Here is a 23,314-nt window from a genome sequence, read left to right as displayed (position 1 = left end):
GAGGGTAGGGGAGCAAGGAGTGAACCAGAAGAAGGGGAAAACAGGGGAAAGAAAGTCGGGGATGGGGGTGAGGAAGAAAGAGAGAGAGAGAGAGAGAGAGAGAGAGAGAGAGAGAAGGGGAAAGAGGAAGGGGGAAAAGAGAATGGGGTGGGGGCGGTGAAGAGTGGGGAGTAGGGAGGCCAAAGAAAATTCCAGCTGTTGATAAATTTGAAAATGGGAAACTAAAGAGGAATCCCATCTTTCCTTCAATGCTCCGGATACTGGCAAATCAGACTGCAAAGCACGTGCATTGTGCGTGTCTCTAGAAGGTGCAGCCGTGCTCAGGACTAAACAACACAGCTCATGGTCACTGCAAAATATTTATGTTCAGGTTAGCACAAAATGGTGCCAGATGGTCACCAGGTTTACTGACAATAAAATTCAACAAAACTGAAGTGCAATTCACTTCTCAGATACAGGTAGAATGGAAAATCCACCCAGATCTAATGGTGTAACCCAGGGGTCTCCAAACTACAGCCCGCAGGCACATCCGTATCCGGATCGGAGTTTGGAGACCGCTGGTGTAACCCAACAGCCAATTGCGGCACTCCTCGGTTTGAATAAAGAAAGTGCCTGCATGATGGTTCGGGACCACTACACTCCAGGAACAATTCACAACAGCCAAAGCCTTTTGATGCCAAACAAATGCTGGAGAGGCTACGGGAGAGTTAGCAAGAACTTTCTGAGCTCGCATGCAGGCTCATTCCTTTGTGGTAGCCAATATAAGAAAATTAAATTATTACCGGGGCCTTGAATGAGCTGGATGGATACGCACTGCCAAATGCAGATTATCTGACCCCAGAATGGGTCACTGAATATTTTTCCCCTGCTTGGTTTCATTTGAAGATTTTTTTTTCCCAAGAAATGTAACATCCCATTCCGACTTGGAATACAGGAAACCCTGCCCTTCCCCACATTTCAATGTCGAGGGGAATTCCAGACAAAGTCTCTGTATCCATATCCCACGCCATTACCTCAAAGTTCCAGTGTTTACCAATGTTGCAGAAGCAACACAGACATAAAGGGTGCAGCAGAAGGGAAAAATTAAAGTGATTAAGGACAGATGATGTGATGTCTGTAAAAAAAAACTCCAACAAGCAGGAAGTGCTACTAACAATACTTGTCATGAATCTTGACTGAGAAGCAGCCAAACTAGGATTAAAAAAAAAATCCACTCATAAGAGCAATGGAATTTTCAACTTGGGCACTTGCAACTTTTCCAAAAGAAGTTTCAAATTCTACAGTACTTATTGGCAACATGCTTTAAAGAATACTGCACGTGGTATCTTGATGTCTTAAGAGTAACAACAGAAAGTGACAAAACTATTTGAAAATGTGATTCTCAACACGGAGAACTTTAAATGGGATATTCTATACATCAAAACACGTGCGGTACTCGCAAATCTGACAAAGTGCTCCGAGATTTTACAATAAGAAATACCCATGGGGCTCAGACACCATTCTGGGAAATTTTCCCGTCCCGCCTGCCACGGGAATCGTAGCGGGTGAGACACAGACCACACAAAGATCCGTTGACCTCAGCTGGGATTCTCAGGACTTAGGGCAGGATTTTCTGACTGTGCCTGCCCTGTGTAATGTTGCATTATCCAGGCAATGCCAAACAAATTGTACCTTAAATACATACTTCAAAAACTGAAAAAAAAGGTCAAAAATGGCTAAAGCTTCCCACGAAAAATGAAGAAAATAAACCTTTAATTAATTAAATGGGAAAGTGTGGCAACCACACTGGTCATCTGAAGCCAAACTTCATATCAACCCACTGGCCCTTGACCGTAAATACATCATTAAAAAGTCCAAGAACTGTAAGGTCAAATCTGCTGGGACCCTTAGTACAAGAATGTAATTATGAAGGGTCACATGCAAAAATTGTGACTCAAGGTTTCCGCAATGGCTTAACTGGTTAAACACAGTAAGAAGTCTCACAACACCAGGTTGAAGTCCAACCAATTTATTTGATAGTAATCCCACAAGCTTTCGGAAATGCTGTTCCTTCGTCAGGTGTGTGGAAAGCTCTGATCAGAGAAGGGCATATAAAGGTTACTGTATGTACATACAGTTACTGTATGTGTTACAAAATCCTCAGCAGGTGTGACAGTTACTGTCTGCGCCTTTATATGCCCTTCCATGCCACACTTTCCCATTTAATTAACAGTTAAAGTCTGTGCCTTAATGTGCCCTTCTCTGATCAAAACTTTCCACACACCTGACTAAGGAACAGCGTTTCCGAAAACGTGTGGGTTTAACTGTCAAATAAACTGGTTGGACTTTAACCTGGTGCTGAGAGACTTCACACTGTGTTTACCCCAGTCCAACGCCGGCATCTCCACATCTTAACTGGTTAAGGCAGGGTAATTGAACTTTACCAAAGGAGGAAGTCACGGTTTATTCCATGGATTTTGCCATGATAGAGGTGCTGCAATGGCCATAGAGCCTTGGGTTAAGTGGAGAACTGATGAGTTATCCAGTCACCTCTGCTGGAGTTTCAGCTGTTGTGAAGGCTGAACCAGGTTTGATGAACCTGGTGGTTGCATGGAGCTCACTGAATGGCAGGGAGTTGTGCGAGACACTGCAGAGGGCACTTGAAGTCCATGAAATTGTATGCCAGCAAGGTATTTATTGAAGGGAACAAAGTCACGTGAAACATAAATGAAACACACAATTGCCTCTAGAAACACAGAGTGCCACTTCACACTGTGTCTGGATGGCAAATAGAAATGGTTGCTTCTTTTGGTGCCAGCTGGTCTGGAGACTTCCAACAGAGAGAGAAAAAAAAAAATCACTGGACCCAAATTCACCGACAATCACAATACATATTGTTGAACTCTCAACTGTAAAGCATATAATATTGGTGACTGCCTCTCTCGACACACACCTCGGTCCATTGTAAACTTAGGTAAACAGAGATTCACTGAACTGCATTGAGAGTGCGCCGTAGTTGTCACCAGCGTTTACGAACATACCCATCTCGTTCGGTAATCTGCTGCTGAGGATTTTGTTATGCTCTTGGAGGTGCAAGGTCATTTCTTCCCGCGAGACACTCGAGTACGGACACTGCATGCAGCTGTATCGGCCCCTGGTATGCTCCCACACAATCCTGCTGTTTGCAGATTGAGCTGCGAGAGGCAAGAAACGATACCTGGTCAGAATTTACCCGGGGAGAAGTGCATTTCATAAATCTACCTGAAATCAAAACTCATAAGAACATAAGGACATAAGAAATAGGAGCAGGAGTAGGCCACCTAGCCCTTCGAGCCTGCCCTGCCATTCAATAAGATCATGGCTGATCTGTCGTGGCTCAGTTCCACATTCCCGCCCTCTCCCCATAACCCTTAATCCCCTCGCTTATCAAAAACCCATCAACCCGCGTCTTAAAAATATTTAGCGAGGCAGCCTCCACCACTTCAACGGGCAGAGAATTCCAGAGATTCACCACCCTTTGAGTGAAGAAGTTCCTCCTCAACTCCGTTCTAAACCACCCCCCTGCTGTTAGAATGCAGCGACGTGTCAATGCAAGCATGCACTCTTAGTCACTGCGAATCAAATTAAAAAGCACTGGCTATCAGTTTAAAAAATTTTATTTATTAGTGTCACCAGTAGGCTTTCATTAACACTGCAATGAAGTTACTGTGAAAATCCCCTGGTTGCCACACTCCGGCATTTAGCATGTCCAATGCACCTAACCAGCACACCTTTTTGGACTATGGAAGGAAACCCACACAGGCACAGGGAAAGTGTGCAGACTCCACACAGACAGTGACCCAAGCCGGGAATCGAACCCAGGTCCCTAGCATTGTGAGGCAGCAGTGCTAACCACTGTGCCACCATGGTGAACTGGTGAATCAAGAACCAAACTTCACCATACGTTTTTACTTTTCAGCTGCAAAGGAGGGTGAACCATGTTGGTCTCTCAGGCGTGCGCCAGACCGCAATAACCTCACACTCAAGTCACACTGGTGGCGTGTACTGGTACATGGGGAGGGGGGTATATATGTGCCAGTCAGCCGGCTGCAGAGAGCTCGGGTGCTGCTTTGCAACGGTGCCCCAATTCAGCGCACTGGAAACCTCCTACCTTCCACGGACATTGGCCACCCCCGTACAATCAGCTGCATGCCCCCATCCCCACCCCAACACAAGTCGCCTGCATTGGGGCATCAGGACCCTCCCAATTGATACTCCTGCCAGATCCCCGAATTCCCCCTTTCCATGATCCATCCTTGCATGACCCCGCTCATAGCCCACCCAGCCAAGCCCCCTCTGTCCACCTCCCTCCACTAGACCCCACTTCTCTGGCAGTGACAGTGCCCAAGTGGCACCACTGGGGTGTCTGGTAGCCACCAGCAGGATGTCCAATGGGCATCTCCAGGCAGGCACTGCCCAATGGCCACGCTTCCAAACACCCGGAGGGGGCTTCAATGGCCCCCAAACACCCCAGCGTGACCATCATGCCTGCTCTACGCTAGTGGAGACTTGTACTGATTTTTGCTGGAAAGTTCCTTGTGCTGGGTTTTGCATGTACTATGTACATTTAAATACTACTTTAAATATGCTCATCACAGTTCACACCATTTGAGGGGGGGGGGGGCCAGGAACATAGCAAACAGTTTGGCGCTGGGTGTCAATTGTATTTTTAGCGTCGCAGGCTAGTTTCCCAGCTCACTGCGCTATTCGCCAGGCACAGCGAGGTGGTACAGTCACGCCCCGCGTCCAGGACTAGGTGAGTGCAGAGAGGGGAGGTCACAGGGTATTTAGGGAGAGGGAGGTGGCGGTCTTGATGGGGAGGTGGTCTGTCTGGGAAGGGTGTAAAAGTGGACAGGGGGAGCGACTGCATCAGTCAGACCGTGTGAGAGGGATTGGCTCAACGGGCTGAATGGCCTCTTTCTGTGCCAGTATGGCACTAAAATATAACAGAACAAACAGCACAAGACTCATTTCAAACTAATTGTTTCCTCACCGCAAAGGAATGATTCAGATCAGCAAAAATGGATGAAACATATTGGTAAGAAAATTAAAAATATCTAGGAAGTGACCAGAAAAAAAACCCAACAAAAATTCATTCCCAGGAATGAAGCTACTTGAATCCAATATTTTTCAGTAAAATTGTATTTATGCCCCATAAGCAATGGCTCTCTAACTTCCAAAGATGCAATTCTGAAGAAAAAGATTTATTAATTTATTAAATGTTTAAAGTTTATTAGGTACACGGAGGAGGAATTTAGCATGGCCAATGCACCCAACCAGCACGTATTTTGGACTACTGAATACAGGAGTTGGGATGTCTTGTTAAAGTTGTACAAGACATTGGTAAGGTCACACTTGGAATACTGTGTACAGTTCTAGTCACCCTATTATAAAAAGGATATTATTAAACTGGAAAGAGTGCAGAAAAGATTTACTAGGATGCTACTGGGACTTGATGGTTTGAGTTATAAGGAGAGGCTGGATAGACTAGAACTTTTTTCTCTGCAGCGTAGAAGGCTGAGGGGTGATCTTATAGAGATCTATAAAATAGAGAGGTACAGATCAGCTAGAAAGTCAATATTTTTTCCCAAAGGTAGGGGATCTAAAATTAGAGGGCATAGGTTTAAGGTGAGTGGGGAGAGATACAAAAGTGTCCAGAGGGGCAATATTTTCACAGAGGGTGATGAGTATCTGGAACAAAGGCAGTAGTAGAGGCAGGTACAATTTTGTCTTTTAAAAAGCATTTAGGCAGTTACATAGGTGGGATAGGTATTGATGGATATGGGGCAAATGCGGGCAACTGGGACAACCAGGGGTTTAAACAAAAAGGGCAGCATGGACAAGTTGGCCAAAGGCCCAACTTGGGGAGAACGTGCAGACTCTGCACAGACAGCGACCCAAGGCTGGAATCAAACCCGGGTCCCTGACGCTGTGAGGCAGCAGTGCTAACCACTGTGCCACTCTGGAGAAAAACAGGTATATTTCAGCTTGTTCAGAATGCCCTTCCTGTTTATCTAGTTTGCAGATTGGGGTATTATTACAAATTTAGCATTCAACTTCAGAAAGACCTACAGCAAAATGAAATATACAGTTCCCTTCGGAAAGTTAAACACAATGGGTTATAAGATTGAAAGTACACCTTACCCGTACTCTTCCTCCAGACCGCGTTTGAGAATGGCAGACTTTCGGAGGGAACATAAGACCTGAGGCGTGGCTGTGTGGCACCTTGGGCAAGGCTGTAAGGCGCGGGATGCATGTACGGAATGAAGGGGCCTGGCACTGGAGTGTGGACTTGGTTAGGAAACCTGCTCAGGCTGGATGTGGCAAAGAGAGATGGCTCCAGCAGTGAAAATGAATGCGGGGTCGCTGACACCAAAGGCATGGGGGTGAGTGAGGGGTGAAGGGTAGGGAGGGGAGTTGGGAGCGGGGTGAGTGATCTCGAATCGGTCGCCTTGCCAATGGTGTCCATGCTCGCCACATTGCCATCCCTTTCGAGCTGCTTGATAACGCTTTGGAATTTGACTGGCTCCACAGAAACTGGCTGTTTAATCAGAGGGTCAGATTCCCCGGCAGATAATGGGCTGGGACACGGCTTCTCCACCCTCTGCAGCAGAGGACGTGTCGCGGTGTTAAAACATATATGCATATGTTTAAAAAGAGATCGGTGCGTCCGAAAACGGAGCTTGCATCCTTCACACCTGCAAGACAAATCATTTCAGAAATTCACCTTTGGCTCTCGGCAGCTTTCCAGACTTTCAAACACAACAGTATCTTTATAAACTTTAATGAACAAGCCAATGAGGCACTCTCACTTCAGAACCAGGGCTTGAGTGTCATTCCAGGTATTTGAGCACATTAAACTGGGCCAATGAAGCACTGAGGGAGTGCCGTACTGTCAGAAGTGCCATATATTTTGGATTAAAATCGAGGCCTGGTCTGCCCGTTCAGGTGGCCACAAAAGAATCCATGACATGATTTTGAAAGGCAGCTTGTTGCCACAAGGCTTAATATTTATCCCCCAGTCAACACCAAGAAAGGAAGATGATCTAATAATGAGTGGCATGGGACAGTGTTTAGCATTTGCTGCCTCACAGCGCCAGGGATTCAATTCCCAGCTTGGGTCACTGTATGGAGTTTGCATGTTCTCCCTGTGTCTGTATGGGTTTCCACCGCGTGCAATTTAGCGTGGCCAATGCAGGTTAGGTGCATTGGCCACGCTAAATTGTTCCTTAAGTGTCCAAGATGTGCAGGTTAGGTGCACTGGCCATTATCAACGTGCAGGGGATCGAGACTAGGTAGAGTGCTCTTGTGGAGAGTCAGCGCAGACTCGATGGGCTGAATGGCCTCTTCTGCACTCTCAGCATTCTATGATTTATCTCACTGTTGGTCTTTGGATTGTGCTGCTACTTGCACAATCCCGGAACTGCCTCTTGAACAGCACTGTGGGTGTGCCTACAATACAGGGACTGCAGCGCCCTAAGACGGCAGCTCACCACCATCTTCTTGAGGTGGCAATTAGGGACGGGCAACAAATACTGGCCTAGCCAGCAATGCCCACATTCGGTAAATAATCTTAAAAATGCCTGGTGCGTTTCTTAACATTACAACAGTGACTACATTTCAAAAATAATTAGCTCTGAAACATTGAGGTTATGGATATGGCGAAATTCTACACTGAACCCTCTGGCTGAAGAGTGACAATCTGTTCTCAGACCTTGACTGCAGCAATAAACCAAACGAAATGCTTAAGTGCAGCTGCCTTGTTCCTGTAGAGGAACGTGATACATGGCATTGTGTCATTCTGGGAGGTCGGAGAGTCATTCTGTGGTGCCATGATTCCAGGCACAGAAACTCCATTGCTCAAAGACCATCCCGGTGCTGTAAGCAGACTAATTTTGTTACAAATTTAAAAGTTTGCTTCGATTTGAACAACTGGGATTATAGGCACAGGAGGGTAAATTTTCCATTTCCGCCCGCTGCGGGAATCATCACGGGCCAGATGGACATTTCTTATGGACCACTGACAGGTCTGTTGACCTTGGGCAGGAAGTTCTAGTTTTAGGGTGGGTGGCATGGGGAAAATCCCGGTCAAGGTTTCATCAGGAGCCAGACAAGAAAATCAAGGCCAACTAAAAAGCACAAGTGTTCAACTATTGACTCGGTAATGGTTCACTGACACATATGGACCCAGCGGGGCTCTGTGCTGAGTCACTGGTCACAGCATATGTGCCAGACCGTGTAGGTCACTCCCTCTTCTTAGTTAGGACTCACATTTTAACAGATTCCAGTCAATGGGCGGCACAGTGGTTAGCATTGCTGCCTCACAGCACCAGGGACCTGGGTTCAGTTCCAGCCTTGGGTCAGAAGTGGTGTATCCTTCTCACAGACTTTCTCAAATCTGTGTGCACGTTCTCCTCATGTCTGCGTGGGCTTCCTCCGGGTGCTCCAATTTCTTCCCACAGTCCAAAAATAGGCAGGTTAGGTGGACTGGCCATGCTAAATTGCCCCTTAATGTCTCAAGATATGCAGGTTAGCGGGATTAGCCATGCTAAATTGCCCCTTAAAGTCCCAAGATGTGTAGGTTGGGGGATTAGCAGATAAATACGTGGTCTTACAGGGTTAGGGCTTGGGTAAGAACTATGTCAAAGAGCCAGTGCAGACGTGATGGGCTGAATGGCCTCCTTCTGCACTGTAGGGATTCTATATTTGGTTATGTCTGTGAAAAGCGATTAGAATCTAACTGGTCCATGTCGCTAAGCCGTGGGATCCCTGTTCCATTGTTTTCAGAAAATACATGAGCCGAAACTCTACCACCTCGTCCAGAGCAGGCAAGATTCCCAGAACGGAAGTCTCCATTGGTCCCAGGCAGGATTTTACAATCTCATCCCAGCAAGACAGTAAAATCCCACCCATAATTCCTGACAAAGATCTTATCAGAGTAGAGGTTTGGTGGTGCAGAACAGAATGATCCAACAAATGACACAGAGACATCAGAGGCCAGGTCTGTCTCATTCTCATGGTTTATTGCTGCCACAAAGGTCTGGGGTCAGATTGTCACCCCTCGGTTGGAGGGATAGGTTTAGAAAGAAAAGACTGAAATGATGCCCCAAAGTGCTTTCCAGCGATTCCAACTGTGACTACAGCCAGTATCCATCCAGCACACTCAATACAGCAGGGTGATAGTGACCAGATAATCTGTTTCTACATGATAGTGATCGAGGGACCAGGATACAAATTTAACTCCAAGCAAGAACAAGTTTGCATTTACACAGCCCCAGCACACAGGGTCAGGGTCTGACGAACTCAATTCGCCCATTATATGCACTGGATACTAAAATCCAATGGAAGGTCACAACTCTCAAAGTGGCCTGAAGTCAGTCTTGTCTGGCTGCTGGGACACTAACAAACTGGTCCTTATAAAAACATGCACCAAGCTTGCATTGGATGCTGACACTGCCTCTGCTGGAGGCTTGGGGTAGCTTCAGTTGGCTGTCTGCAAAGTTAATGAGTGACATTCTCCCATTTTCAAGCTGTGTGCTCCAGCCAGTGTGCCACCAACCCCTCAGCAAAAGGAATCGTACCCCCACCCCACAAATATCTGGTTTCCCAACCCCCCTCCCTCCCACCACAGCACACAGGCCAGAGGTTGAACTGACCCAACGTTCCACACAGGCCCCCTCCCCCCTCAGACCCACATTCAGCCCTCCTCCTCCTTCAGACCCTGACTCAATCCCACCTTCGGGCTACATGCCTAATCTAAAATTTTTTTTTAGCTTCACCCTTAAAGTTACAAGTCAATGCTCAGAATGGACTGGGCAAACTCCTATCCATTCCTTGCTTACTCCAAAAACCAAATTCAAATTCCAATTGAATCCAATTCAAGGTCCCCAAAAGGGAGACAAACAATAACCCAAGCTAACAAGATGAGGCATTGCACCCAATTGTGGGCTTGATCTGATCCTTGATTTAGCCAAAAGATGACCTAATGTTCAACTTACTTGAAGTATCGGTTAGGTTTGTTATGTACCCTCATGTGATTCATCAGATGATGCATACTGGAGAATGACTCTTTACAGTCATTTGTACAACATTTATACGCTTTTCCTGAAAGAAGAACAAGACACAAAGTGGCACATTTCGTAATTATACTAGCATCACATCTTCACAATATAACCCAGAGCAAACTCAAGCCTGTTACTATAACAGCCACCAAGCTTGGGGCCAGCTAATTTGCACGGTGGCACAGTGGTTAGCACTGCTGCCTTACAGCGCTAGGGACCCGGGTTCAATTCCCGGCTTGGGTCTGCATGTTGTCGCCATGTCTGTGTGGGTTTCTTCCGGGTGTTCCAGTTTTCTCCCACAGTCTGAAAGATGTGTCGGATAGGTGCACTGGCTGTGCTAAATTCTCCCCTAGTGTACACGACCAGGTGCCGAGTGTGGTGACTAGGGGATTTTCACAGTAACTTCATTGCAGTGTTAATGTAAGCCTAAATATAATGTAAATTTAAAACTAATTTGGTAAAATAATTCATTGCTGAGAAACTGACTTGCAATTGAACATTAACATGAATTGAGACTTGAAATTTGTTAAAACGGAAATTCATTTCTTGTCGAGTCATGAACATGGTTTTACACAATAACTGAACTGATAATATCACAAATAGTTGTTGAAAAAAGTGCTTGTGTTAAAGTATTTTAAAAATATCTTCCAGTTAGTTGGTTGTTAGCTAGGGATTGCTGTTGGGATGCCACTTGTTCAGGATATTTATTAAAGATCATTTTTAGCAGAACCAAATGATTATGGAAAAGCAGGATGTACAAATAATGGGATATGACACAAACAGAGAATTCCATAGAAACACAGGAAAAGGCCATTTGACCCAAACAGCCTGTGACAGTGCTTATCCTCTACATGAGCAGGAGTCTAATGTAATCTCCTTGTTTCATAACATCATGTCCCTTTCCTTCACTACCTACCCGAATTATATTAAAAATTGACCTACGCTTTGCTTCAGTCATTCCCAGCTTGGATCACTGTGCAGAGTTTGCATGTTGTCCCAGTGTCTGCGTGGGTTTCCTCTCTCAGTCCGAAAGATGTGCTGGTTAGATGCATTGGCTATGCTAAATTCTCCCTCAGTGTATCTGAATAGGCGCCAGAGTGTAGCAACTAGGGGATTTTCACAGTAACTTCATTATGGTGTTAATGTAAGCCTAGTTGTGACACTAATAAATAAACTTTAACCCTTAAAATGTTTATTCCTGGTAGTGTATTTCATTGGCTCACAACTCTTATAAACACCTCTCATTTAGGGCTAAATTTTCCAGTTCTGCCCTCAATCTTTGATCTGCTCCTCAAACACTGGAGTCAGTCTGCATCTGTCTCATCCCATCATTTTTTAAAGATCTCAATCAAATCATTCCTTAATCTTGTGTTTCAATGACAATAACAACAGCCCAGTGGTTCATGTCCTTTTGTATTTGCTTTATCTCAAATAGCAATGCTCTCATTCAAATCGGAAGGTTGCACGCCCAAGGCCACTCAAGAGACAAGAGCACATGATCTAAGCCAATTCTTGGCTGAAGCAGAGTGGGGTGCTGTACTGTCTGAGATGTGACCCTTCCAAACAGAGATAAAAAGACCCCGTCGCACTGTTCCGGACAAGATCAGGGGAGCTCTCCCAGTGCTGCAGACAATATTAACTGATACTTAGCACATTATTATCTGATCAATATTTCACTGCTCTTTCTGGGATCTTCTTGTGCACAACCTCTTCCGGAGGTTGTTACCTCTCCCTAACATTCCCACACTGGCTATACTTCAAAAGATAGTTCTCTGGCTGTGAAGCATTCCAGGACACATCCTGATCACAAAGGTGCTACTTTCTCAGAAGACTTAAATTTGGTTCTCACCAACTTTTACAGATGCATCACAGAAAACATTTTTTTGGTTGTATCACAGCTTGGTATGGCTCTGTCCAAGACTGCAAGAAACTACAAAGGATTGTAAATGTAGCCCAATCCATCACACAAACCAACTTCCCATCCATTGACTCTGTCTACACTTCCCACTGCCTCGGCAAAACAGCCAGCATAATTAAGGACCCCATGCACCGTCAACATTCTCTCTTCCACCTTCTACTGTTGAGAAAAAGATACAAAAGTCTGAGGTCACGCACTAACTGACTTAAAAACAGCTTCTTCCCTGCTGCCATCAGACTTTTGAATGGGCCTACCTCACACTAAGTTGATCTTTCAGTACACCATAGATATGACTGTAACACTACATTCTGTACTCTCTCCTTTCATTCTCTACGAATGGTATGATTTGTCTGTATAGTGTGCTAGAAACAATACTTTTCACTGTATACCAATACCCGTGATAATAATAAATAAAGTCAAATCAGAATGTAAATCCCACTCGCCCTCTCTTAAAATGGCAGCTCAGGTTTAACAGAATATCTGGGTTTATTGATTTGGGCTAAACATAAAAAGGTAGAGGTTTGGACAACATCAAGTTTAATTTTACGACTGGACTTCTAACTGAATTGCTGATCTCGCCTCATGAGCCTAGTCTCGAGTGCTAGAATATCCCATTTGATGGTCTGTTTTAAGGGCTTATCTTCCCTAAAGAAATCAGTGCTTGTAGGTGGGAATCATTCGTCGTGTATCCTCATGTTCTCTAAACTATGGATAATCACCACTCCTTCCGTTATCACTGCAGGGTGACTCCTGTCAAATGCTCCCTCCAGAAATCACTCTTCCGTTCATGTTTCAGCATTTTTCTAACTCGTTATCATAATCTTGGGTCCACAGTTTGGAGGAACTTCCTGCAGATGTGGTTGTCAGAGTAACATCTGCTAGTGGAAATTCCCACAACTTACAGGAACTACGCGTTCCTGTTCCTTCCTGTGTTCTCTTTCTTACCACGTCATATATGTACTTAAGGATACACTTAACTTTCAATTAAACAACTCTGCTGTTTCCTCCACTTCCACCCTTCCAGACAAATAGTTTAGTAAAAATTTGTTCTGCAAGTATTGCTTTCATCTCATTCCGTTTTAACTGGACACAGTTACTGGGTGGATTAGTGGTAAAAAAATAAGTTTTAGTTTATTTATTAGTGTCACAAGTAGCTTACATTAACACTGCAATGAAGTTACTGTGAAAATCCCCTTGTCGTCACACTCCAGTGCCTGTTTGGGTACACTGAGGGAGAATTTAGCACGGCCAATGCACCTAACCAGCGTATCTCCCGGACTGGGAGGAAACCGGAGCAGCTGCAGGAAACCCAAGCAGACACGGGGAGAATGTGCAGACTCTGCACAGATGGTGATCCAAGCCGGGAACCGATCCCTGTTCCTGGCTCTAAGGCAGCAATGCTAACCACTCTGCCACCCAATACTGTGATACAGATAGTATTGGAGTGCTTGGTGCCAACACAAACAGAGTGTCACTTATAAGAAAAAAAACAAACTAGAATGGATGCTGGAAAGAAAGTAAGTGCTGGAACGCCTCAGGAGTTCAGGCAGCATGGGTGGAGAGAAACAGAATTAATATTTCGGGTCAGAACTGCGACTTCCTGAGGATATTCAGCGTTTTCTGTTTTTGTACTATACTTCAAAGTCTCTGAAGCTAGCCTCTGAGAAATCTAAACCTGAAACATTTCTGTACATGCAATAAAGTCCACACTCACTCCGTGCACAGACACACTGTACTTAGCCAAGCAGCTCTTCTGAAAAAGGAACTGTTCATAGGATGTGTGCGCTGCTGGCAAGGGTAGCATTTATTGTCTATCCCTAATTGCTATTGGCCACCTTTTTCCCAGCTTGAGTCACTGTCTGCGTGGAGTCTGCACATTCTCCCTGTGTCTGCGTGGGTTTCCTCCGGGTGCTCTGGGTTTCCTCTCTCAGTTCAAAGATGAATTGGCCATGCTAAATCCTCCCTCAGTGTGCCTGAACAGGCACCAGAGCGTGGTGTTGGAGTGCGACAACTTGAGGCTTTTCACAGTAACTTCATTGCAGTGTGAACGTAAGCCTACTTGTGACTAATGAGCAAACTTTAAAAAAAAATCTGTTTTGAACTGTTCAAGTCAACGTAGCAAGGGTTCATTCAGAGTGCTGTAAACAAGTTCCAGGAAGTTGGTAGATTCCAAAACTGAGTCAGCCACAAGTGTATATGGGAAAACTGTAAGGTGCACATACTCTTTATATGGCTGTGACCAGCCAAGATCCTCAGGTGACCAGCACAAGGAGCTCTTGAGTATCTACCAATGATTTCCAACTAAGATCACTAGACTCATTAGAGTTAGTTATATGGAGGAGACTGGGAAAAATCCGAGGCCCTTGCGACAGGCTCATCCCTTCACTAATGAAACAGGGTTACTTGGTCTATAGCCAAATCACCAGGTCCAGAGGAAATGATTCCTGGCTGTTAAAAAGAGAGTCAGGGCGGTAAATAGTGGAAAATCTGAGCTTGATTTTCCAATCCTCTCTGGCTACAGGTATGGTGGTGGAGGGCAGGAGGACTGCTAACACTCAACCCTTGTTTAAAAGACTGAAAGGAATATGGACTACAGTGAGTAATTATTGGACAGTCAGCCAAACCTCTGTCATGGGCAAATTATTGGAAAGAATTTGAGAGACAGTATGAACTGTCAACTAAACAGAAACAGAGGTCGACCAGCATGGATGCATTAAGGGATGGTTGTGTTTGACGAACATGATCCGTTTTCCTTCCACAGTCCAAAGATGTGCTGGTTAGGTTGATTGGCCACACCAAATTGACCCTAATTGACAATGTCCCACACAGCAGACTGGCCAGATATTAAAAGCCCAAGGGATCCAAGGGAAAGAGGCAGCTTAGATCAAAAATTGGTTTAGTAGCAGGAAAGAGAAAGATACTTCCAGTATGACATCCCCTGTTTGTGTGGGGTTATATAACAATGGTTTGGACCTAAATGCAGAGGACAGGAACTTGCATTAGATACAAAAATGGATTGAGACATTGAGTAGTGAAGAAGAAAGCTGTGGACTGCTGGACTGATCAGGTGGGCAGAAAACTGGTCAATGGAATTCAATTCGCTGAAGCATGAAGTAACACATCTAGAGATGGTGAACAAAGCAAGGGAGTAAATGGCAGAATACCAGGAGGTGATGTGGATAGGGGAACTTGTGAATGCATGCCCACAAATCCCTACAGACAATGAAGCAAGGTAGATAAGATGGCACATTGCACAGGGCAGCACCGTGGCACAGCGGTTAGCACTGCTGCCTCTCAGTGCCAGGGACCTGGGTTCGATTTCCGGCTTGGGTCACTGTCTGTGTGGAGTTTGCACATTCTCCCTGTGTCTGCATGGGTTTCCTCCGGGTGCTCTGGTTTCCTCCCACAGTCCAAAGATGTGCTGTTTAGGTTGACTGGCCATGCTAAATTGTCCCTCAGTGTACCTGAACAGGTGCCGGAGTGTGGCGACTAGGTGATTTTTTTTTTAAAACAGTAGCTTCATTGCAGCGTGAATGTAAGCCTACTTGTGACTCATAAATAAAGCTAACTTACTTAACAGTACATATGTGCAGGGAGATTATGGTAGAATTGTCTAGAACCCTAGTTAGGCCACAGCTAGAGTACCTTGTGCAGTTCTGGTCATCAGTTTGCAGGAAGGACATGACTGTACTGGTACAGAGGGGACTTACAAGGATGTTTCCAGGAAAGGAAAAAAAAATCAGCTAGGAGGAAAGATTGGATAAGCTGGTGTAGTTTTCTTTGGATCAGAGCAGATTTAATTGAGATGATAAAATTATGAAGGGCTTTGGTAAAGTAAATGTGAAGAACTAATTTCCCTTTGCAGTGAGGTCAGTAAGCAGGGGCAGCTTTAAAATGACCGATAGAGGATTAGAGGGGAGATGTTTCTCAGCCAGAAGGTAACGGGGTCTGGAACTCCCTGAATGGGTGTTAGATTTAGGAAACTTTACATGTTTAAAAAGCACTTAAGGTAACCTACAATACTATGGAAAGTAGATTTAAACTAGATAGCTCTTTCCAGCCAGTACAGCCACAATGGGCTGAAGGGCCTCCTCTATGATTCTATCATTAGCCATATTGCAAGACCAACCTGTTCCAGTTGGTGGATCACTAAAGCTAAATTTTCACTCCCAAATTTGTCTGTGAAACAGACTTGTGAGAAAGTGCCCTGAAACTTTGGTATTTTAAGTTTGGGTAATTTTGGTTAGGGAAGTGTGTTGGGCATTGCAGGGTTAGGTGCCAACAGGAGTCATGCCCACATGACCCAAAAAGAATTTCGAAGCATCTAGGTGGTCTGTTGGGCCTAGACGCAGTCTGGTTAAAAGGTTCACTTTGGGGCTCTGGGACTTTGTCCTTGTTACAATAAGAACAGTAAAACAGTCCTCTAGCTCTGATCTCCCCTCACCCAAAACACACATCCCATACCCCATCTATGCAAACTCATGGCATCTTATGTCCCCCTCCACTGTTGCCTGCAAGTTCACATTTTGATTATAACCACTTGGAGGTGTCAAAGAGATTAGCTGTTTTGGATGTGGGGCTACGTTTTAATATAAGGAATTAAGAACCTGAAGTAATTTAAATGTCATCAATGACAGTGTTTGTTAAAATTTTGCGAAGGCTGCATTGGTCACTTAGAACTTCAATCTGATTTCATCTCACCATGCCTCTGTGGCCTCCATATCCTCTTCTGCCAATCTATGTGCCTCTACCCATCAATGGTCCCTCACACACCTTTTCAACCCAATGTCCTTCATTCAACCCCTTGGCCCTTCTTAACCCCTCACACCAATATGCTGCCAACTTATGACTCCCATCCACCATATTTTTCCTTCTATGCCAACTCACCCAGTCATCAACACTGGCAGACCTCAGCTGCCTCTGTGAAACACAGATATACAAAGTAGAAGCCATCTCTTCCCCCCACCCCACCAAAAATGGCAAATGCTGAGTTTGGAGATGAAGCTCAGGAATCAGAGCTCCAGTGTCATTTTGGCTAAGGTGCAAAGTCCTTGTGACTTCACTAGAATTCAGGCCTAAAACCTGCATACTGGAACTTACACTGCGCGGCAGGTTACCTTGGAACCACTTCAACACCAAAGAGGTTAGTTATTGCTTGGTTCTTAGTCAACTAAGAAGTGGGTTGTTAATGGAGTACAAAAGGCAATGATGTTGCATAATAAAGTATTAACTGTTAAGTAAATGCTCCAGCAACAATGAAATGATGAGCCATCAAATCATAGAATCTTCAACACAGGAGATGGCCATGGGGGCCCATCACACATGGGCTGACTCATTACTTAGAGACATAGAAGTTTACAGCATGGAAACAGGCCCTTCGGCCCAACTTGTCCACGTCGCCCTTTTTTTCAAAAACCTGAATCTAGTCCCAATTGCCCGCATTTGGCCCATATCCCTCTATACCCATCTTCCCCATGTAACCGTCTAAATGCTTCTTAAAAGACAAAATTGTACCTGCCTCGACTATGACCTCTGGCAGCTTGTTCCAGACACTCACCACCCTCTGTGTGAAAAAATTGCCCATCTGGACCCTTTTGTATCTCTCCCCTCTCACCTTAAACCTACGCCCTCTAGTTTTAGACTCCCCTACTTTTGGGAAATGATGTTGACTATCTAGCTGATCTATGCTACTCATTATTTTATAGACCTCTATAAGATCACCCCTCGGCCTTCTACGCTCCAGAGAAAAAAGTCCCAGTCTATCCAGCCTCTCCTTATAACTCAAACCATCAAGTCCCGGTAGCATCCTAGTAAATCTTTTTTGCACTCTTTCTAGTTTAATAACATCCTTTCTATAATAGGGTGACCAGAATTGCACACAGTATTCTAAGTGTGGCCTTACCAATGTCTTGTACAACTTCAACAAGACATTCCAACTCCCTGTATTCAATGTTCTGACCAATGAAACCAAGCATGCTGAATGTCTTCTTCACCATTCTGTCCAGCGGTGGACTTTCAAGGAGCTATGAACATATACCCTTAGATCTCTTTGTTCTGTAACTCTCCCCAATGCCCTACCATTAACTAAGTCCTACCCTTACAGCTACCCTCTTTCCCTTATCCTATCACAGAAACCCTACAGTTGCAGAAGGAGGCCATTCGGCCCATCAAATCTGCACCAACAACATTCCCACTTCGGCCTTATCCCCGTAACCCCACACATTTATCTCGCTAAACCCTCTAACCTATGCATCTGTGGACACTAAGGGACAATTTAGCATGGCCAATCCGCCTAACCCGCACATCTTTGGACTGTGGGAGGAAACCCATGCAGACGTGAGGAGAACGTGCCAACTCCCCCCAGACAGTGACTCAAGTCAGGAATTGAACTCAGGTCCCTGGAGCTGTGAGACAGCAGTGCTAACCACTGTGCCACCATGCTGCCCCCAAAAAGGGTACATTTCCTGATAACCTGAAAAAAAAATTATCCACTTTTTTTAAAAAAGTTATTGTAGACTCTGCTGTTCCTGGTAAGCTGTTCCACATCCCATAAATCCTCTTTGGAAAAAAGTGTGATTCTTCTAACCTTCCTCTTCACTTTTTTGGTAATAATTTTTAAACTATTGACCCATCAGTCCCTGAAAATAAGCTCCCCCCCCACTATCTTAACCTCTCAATTTTGAATATCTCAACTACATTATCAACCTTCTCTGTACAAATTTATAAAGGAAACAAACCATTATGAAATATAAACAGATCAGAGGGCACAAGTCAATGGTAATTTAGGTAAACATTGGAGCAACAATTACTTATGTCCAGTACAGGTCATTGCACTTACAATCTAAATACAGAGAAGGGGAAAAAGAGGACAATAGTTGGATGGCCTAGTTTAGCGCCAGCAAGCAATGACAAAGCATCAAGGGAATTTTATCCTGAGGTTGAAGGAGGAAGACAACAAAAAAGGAAATGTTGACTGACAGGAAAGGCAACCTGAGTTCATCAACCCCTTAAGGCAATTAGCAATCAAGTTACAGTAACTGTTAAAATTAGCTCCACTATTTTTAGCCTACACAGGAGAAAATGTTGGCCTGAACAGAAGATCATTAACACAATGGTTGAAGAAATCAGAAAACAAGCATCCTTGTTTAACTGGAGCATAGTCTCGCAGGCTTGGACTGGGGATAAAAATGATCCTGGACACCAATTTTTAGCAACTAACCAAGTGTTTCATCCCTCCACAGTCTTCACCAGGTTGAGGTTCCATGGTGGAGTAGGTAGTCTCCCAGTCAGGGCTTCCGTTTCACCCCCACTCAAGGACATAGTGGCCAAGGAAGGTGCACTCGCATCTTGGCCAAACAAGGGGGCATCAATCAAAATCCTTCCAACACACACATCGATAACAGACACTAAGGGTAGGATTTTACAGCCTCGCTGGGCCCGAAACTGGAAAATCCCGCCCAAGGGCAATGGTCATTTCCATTGTCTGCCCCGATTCCGTAGTGGGCGGGGCAGTAGAATTCCGGTGCAAGAGCGGGACAGATTCCTGGTCAGCCATGTGATGGAAAGAAAACAACAGCCTCCACTATCACTATCCAGAACTCCCGGCTATGATGGACATGTAAAAAAATGATGTTGCCACAGCAACGCAGAGTCCTTTGGATGGGGGAGGTGGGGGGGGGTGCGGTTAGCTCAGTTGGCTGGATGGTTTGGTCACACAGTGCTGAGCACTGCAGTCTCACAGTGCCAGGGACCCAGGTTCAATTCTGGCCTCGGGTGACTGTCTTTGTGCTGTTTGCATGTTCTCCCCGTGTCTGTGTGGGTTTCCTCTGGGTGCTCCGGTTTCCTCCCACAGTCCAAACATGTGGGGGTCAGGTTGATTGGTCATGCTAAAATGCCCCCGAGTGTCAGACAGATTTAGTGGGGTTATGGAGATAGGGCCTAGGTGGAATTGTTGTCAGTGCAGGCTTAATGGGCCGAATGGCCTCCTTCTGCACTGTAGGGACTCTATGAAGCAGACTGGTGACAACTGCATGGGTTTCGATGCCCAACTTCCGGTTGGGGTTCACTGGGGGCTTGCCTTCCTACCAATAGTGGAGATCACTGTGCTATAGGTCGAACCTGCCTTCAGGCAGAGCAAGCTCTTCACCAACATCACATCACGTTGACTAGAGACTCTTGTAATTCAGCATTAGGTTCTGAATCAAATTTTAAAAAGGAAAAGGATGGAAATTTCAAGTGTCTTGTAGTTCTGCACACGAGTGTGTGTTTTTAATACAAACCTTAAACCAATAATATACATGGAGATAAAAAGACTGGTTTAATCCCACAGTGGGGTCCAATATGCTTGATAGAATTTGCTTGATAGAGTTCCTTAAAATAGTAATTATTTTGACTATGAGTACATCAGGTTTTCAATAGCTGATAGAAGAACATGGTCAAAGGTTAAAAGAAACTGAGGTGTGACCACAATTTGCATTAAAGCTGAAACTCTCAATATTCATATCAAGGTTGTAACAGCTGAAAATGGCGCAGGAATCAACTGGGCTGAATTTTCTACTTCCTATTCTTGTGTGCCCCCTGCTGTAATTTTACCTGTACTGCAAAGCATCTAAGGCAGTTTTTCTTCCAACAAAATAATCAAAGTAAAGTTTATTTATTAGTCACAAGTAGGCTTACATTAACACTGCAATGAAGTTACTATGAAAATCCCCTAGTCGCCACACTCCGGCGCCTGTTTGGGTGCACTGACGGAGAATTTAGCACTGCCAATGCACCTAACAAGCACGTCTTTCAGACTATGTGAGGAAACCAGAGCACCCAGGAGGAAACCCACGCAGACATGGGGAGAACGTACAGGCTCCGCACAGACAGTGACTCAAACTGGGAATCGAACCCAGGTCCCTGGCGCTGTGATGTAGCAGTGCTAACTGCTGTGCCACCCTAACTATGCTACCGTGCCGCCGGAGTAATTCAATTTAACTTACACCCTTCCTGTATGTATGATAGAGAGAATCATCATTGGCAAAAGCCAAAGAAGGTTTTCCATTATTCTCAATGAATGTCAAGGGGAGATGGTCAGATTCTCTCTTTTCATTGCTTGGCACTTCATAGAATCCCTACAGTCCATTCGGCCCATCGAGTCTGCACTGACTCTCCAACAGAACATTGTATCCAGGCCCTATCCCGGTAACCCCGCATATTTACCCCATTAGTTCCCCTTAACTATACATCTTGGGACACGTGGGGACAATTTACCATGGCCAATAAACCTAATCTGCACATCTTTGGTCTATGGGAGGAAACCAGAGCACCTGGAGAAAACCTACACAGACACAGGGAGAATGTGCATACTCAGTACAGATAGTGATCTGAGGCCGGAATTGAACCCGAGTCCCTGGCGTGGTAAGGCAGCAGTGCTAACCACTGTGCCACTGTAATGATGTGAATGTTACTTGCCACTTGGTCTCAAGTCTTGCCACGGGTGATACAGACTGATTCATGGGTGCATCAGGCTTCACAAATCACCCAAATACAATCCATAATAAAGTGGGTCACCGTGCAATAAATGTTGAGGCCAATTAAATCCACAAAGATATCTGGAAGACCAGGTAAGGAGGTGATGGCTCATATGAGGCCAAAACTGCCCTCTGTAGCTCTGGTAACACTCCAGTTGGAAATCCCCACACAGCACAGAGTGCAATACAAACATAGCCCATATGATAATTTAATTTACTTCTTGGTACAGTGTCAGGATAATGAAGTAATGATTCAATTATTTAGACACAAAAGTATTCAAAATTAGCTGGGGGTAAAAATAGCTAACAACTGTTAGCACAGTGGTTAGCACCGCTGCCTCACAGCTGGAGGAGAGTCAGGACAACTCTGGATCTGGAGGCTATCTGCAAAATAAGCAGGACTTCTCTTGATGCACACAGTTATGGACCACAGCAGCAGTTGTGCCTCTACATCATTTAAACACCTCATAAAACCTACTTTGTAGCACCCGGTGACATGGTGATAAAGGGCCACCTTTCCACAAGTTCTACCACCACAAATTCCTTCAATAATGGATCAGCTGATGGCTGTGAAGTTGGAAGAAAAGTTGCAGCAGTGTCTTAGAATCATAGGATCTCTACGGTGCAGAAGGAGGTCGTTTGGCCCATTGAGCCTGCACCGGCAACAAGCCCACCAGGCCCTTTCCCCTTAACCCCACATACTCACCCCTGACACAAAGGGGCAATTTAGCATGGCCAATCCCCCTAACCCGCACATCTTTGGAATGTGGGAAGAAACACACGCAGACATGAGGAGAATGTGCAAACTTCACACAAGGCCGGAATTGAACCTGGGACCCTGGCGCTGTGAGGCAGCAGTGCTAACCACCGTGCTGCCCCCTTATCCTGATCTTTGCAACCAGGCAATGGCCCACCAGGCCAGTGCAAGGCTGACTGTGCAAAAGACCTCCTGTTATAAATGAGACCACCCACAGACTCTTTGACAGATGATAACATTCATGTAGCTCTTTGGCAGTAAGTTAGCAGTGATGGGGGCAAGATCATGATCCCCGGGAGCGTCTTGTCACGACCTGATGACAACAGTTAATAATTAATCGCTCTGTCGGGGTCGGGGGGAGAACTTGGCATTTCTAACTGTGCAAGAGGATCTCTCTTCAGGATTAGCTCTACACACTCTACTGGGGAGGGAAGGGGCTGGAAAAGGTACACCCCAAAACAATGTCATCTGCCTTACTCCCAACACAGCTGGGAAACTGCAGCCAGCCTGCAAGTTCAGCAGTCAAAACTCACAAAAGAACAATCAAGATAGGGTCTTGGAATATCAGATCGTTACCGGATAACTCAGAAATCAGGGAGACAAATGTCGTTAGTCCAGAAAATTAACATGCTTAGACAATAATATAGTCACCATTAATGAGATACATGAAGCATCTGGGGGACAAATCAAAATCCATAGAGGTGGCTTCTTTTTTAACCTGAGTTGTGGAGATCTCATTGAGACATATAAGATGATGAATGGGATGGATAGGATAGAGGTGGAGAGGCTCCTCCCGCTCAGAAAGGACAGTAGGACTAGAGGGCACAGCCTCAAGATAAAGGGGGGGGGGGGGGAGGTTTAGAACGGAGTTGAGGAGGAACTTCTTCACTCAGAGGGTGGTGAATCTCTGGAATTCTCTGCCCGTTGAAGTGGTGGAGGCTGCCTCGCTAAATACATTTAAGACGCGGGTTGATAGGTTTTTGATAGGCAAGGGGATTAAGGGTTATGGGGAGAGGGCAGGAATGTGGAACTGAGACATGACAGA

The 23,314-nt window shown here is 45.2% G+C and overlaps 1 protein-coding gene across 1 annotated transcript in view; it reads right to left on the bottom strand.

The window, feature by feature from the left end:
- Window positions 1–2,336: 2,336 nt before the first annotated feature.
- The window catches only part of LOC145358618 (zinc finger protein 414-like), a 35,235-nt gene continuing 14,257 nt past the window's right edge, over window positions 2,337–23,314 (bottom strand). The window contains exons 3-5 of the mRNA XM_080212827.1: window positions 10,017–10,122; window positions 6,163–6,716; window positions 2,337–3,173 (exon numbers count right to left, since the gene is read on the bottom strand). Coding sequence (XP_080068953.1) covers window positions 2,950–3,173; window positions 6,163–6,716; window positions 10,017–10,122 — 884 coding nt within the window. The 3' untranslated portion in view covers window positions 2,337–2,949. The remainder of the gene's footprint in view (window positions 3,174–6,162; window positions 6,717–10,016; window positions 10,123–23,314) is intronic.

The sequence above is a fragment of the Carcharhinus amblyrhynchos genome, chromosome 26, assembly GCF_965287045.1.
Source record: "Carcharhinus amblyrhynchos chromosome 26, sCarAmb.v2.hapA, whole genome shotgun sequence".
NCBI lineage: Eukaryota > Metazoa > Chordata > Chondrichthyes > Carcharhiniformes > Carcharhinidae > Carcharhinus > Carcharhinus amblyrhynchos.
Note: the sequence above shows the minus strand (reverse complement) of the source record. Positions and strands in the feature narration are given on the sequence as shown.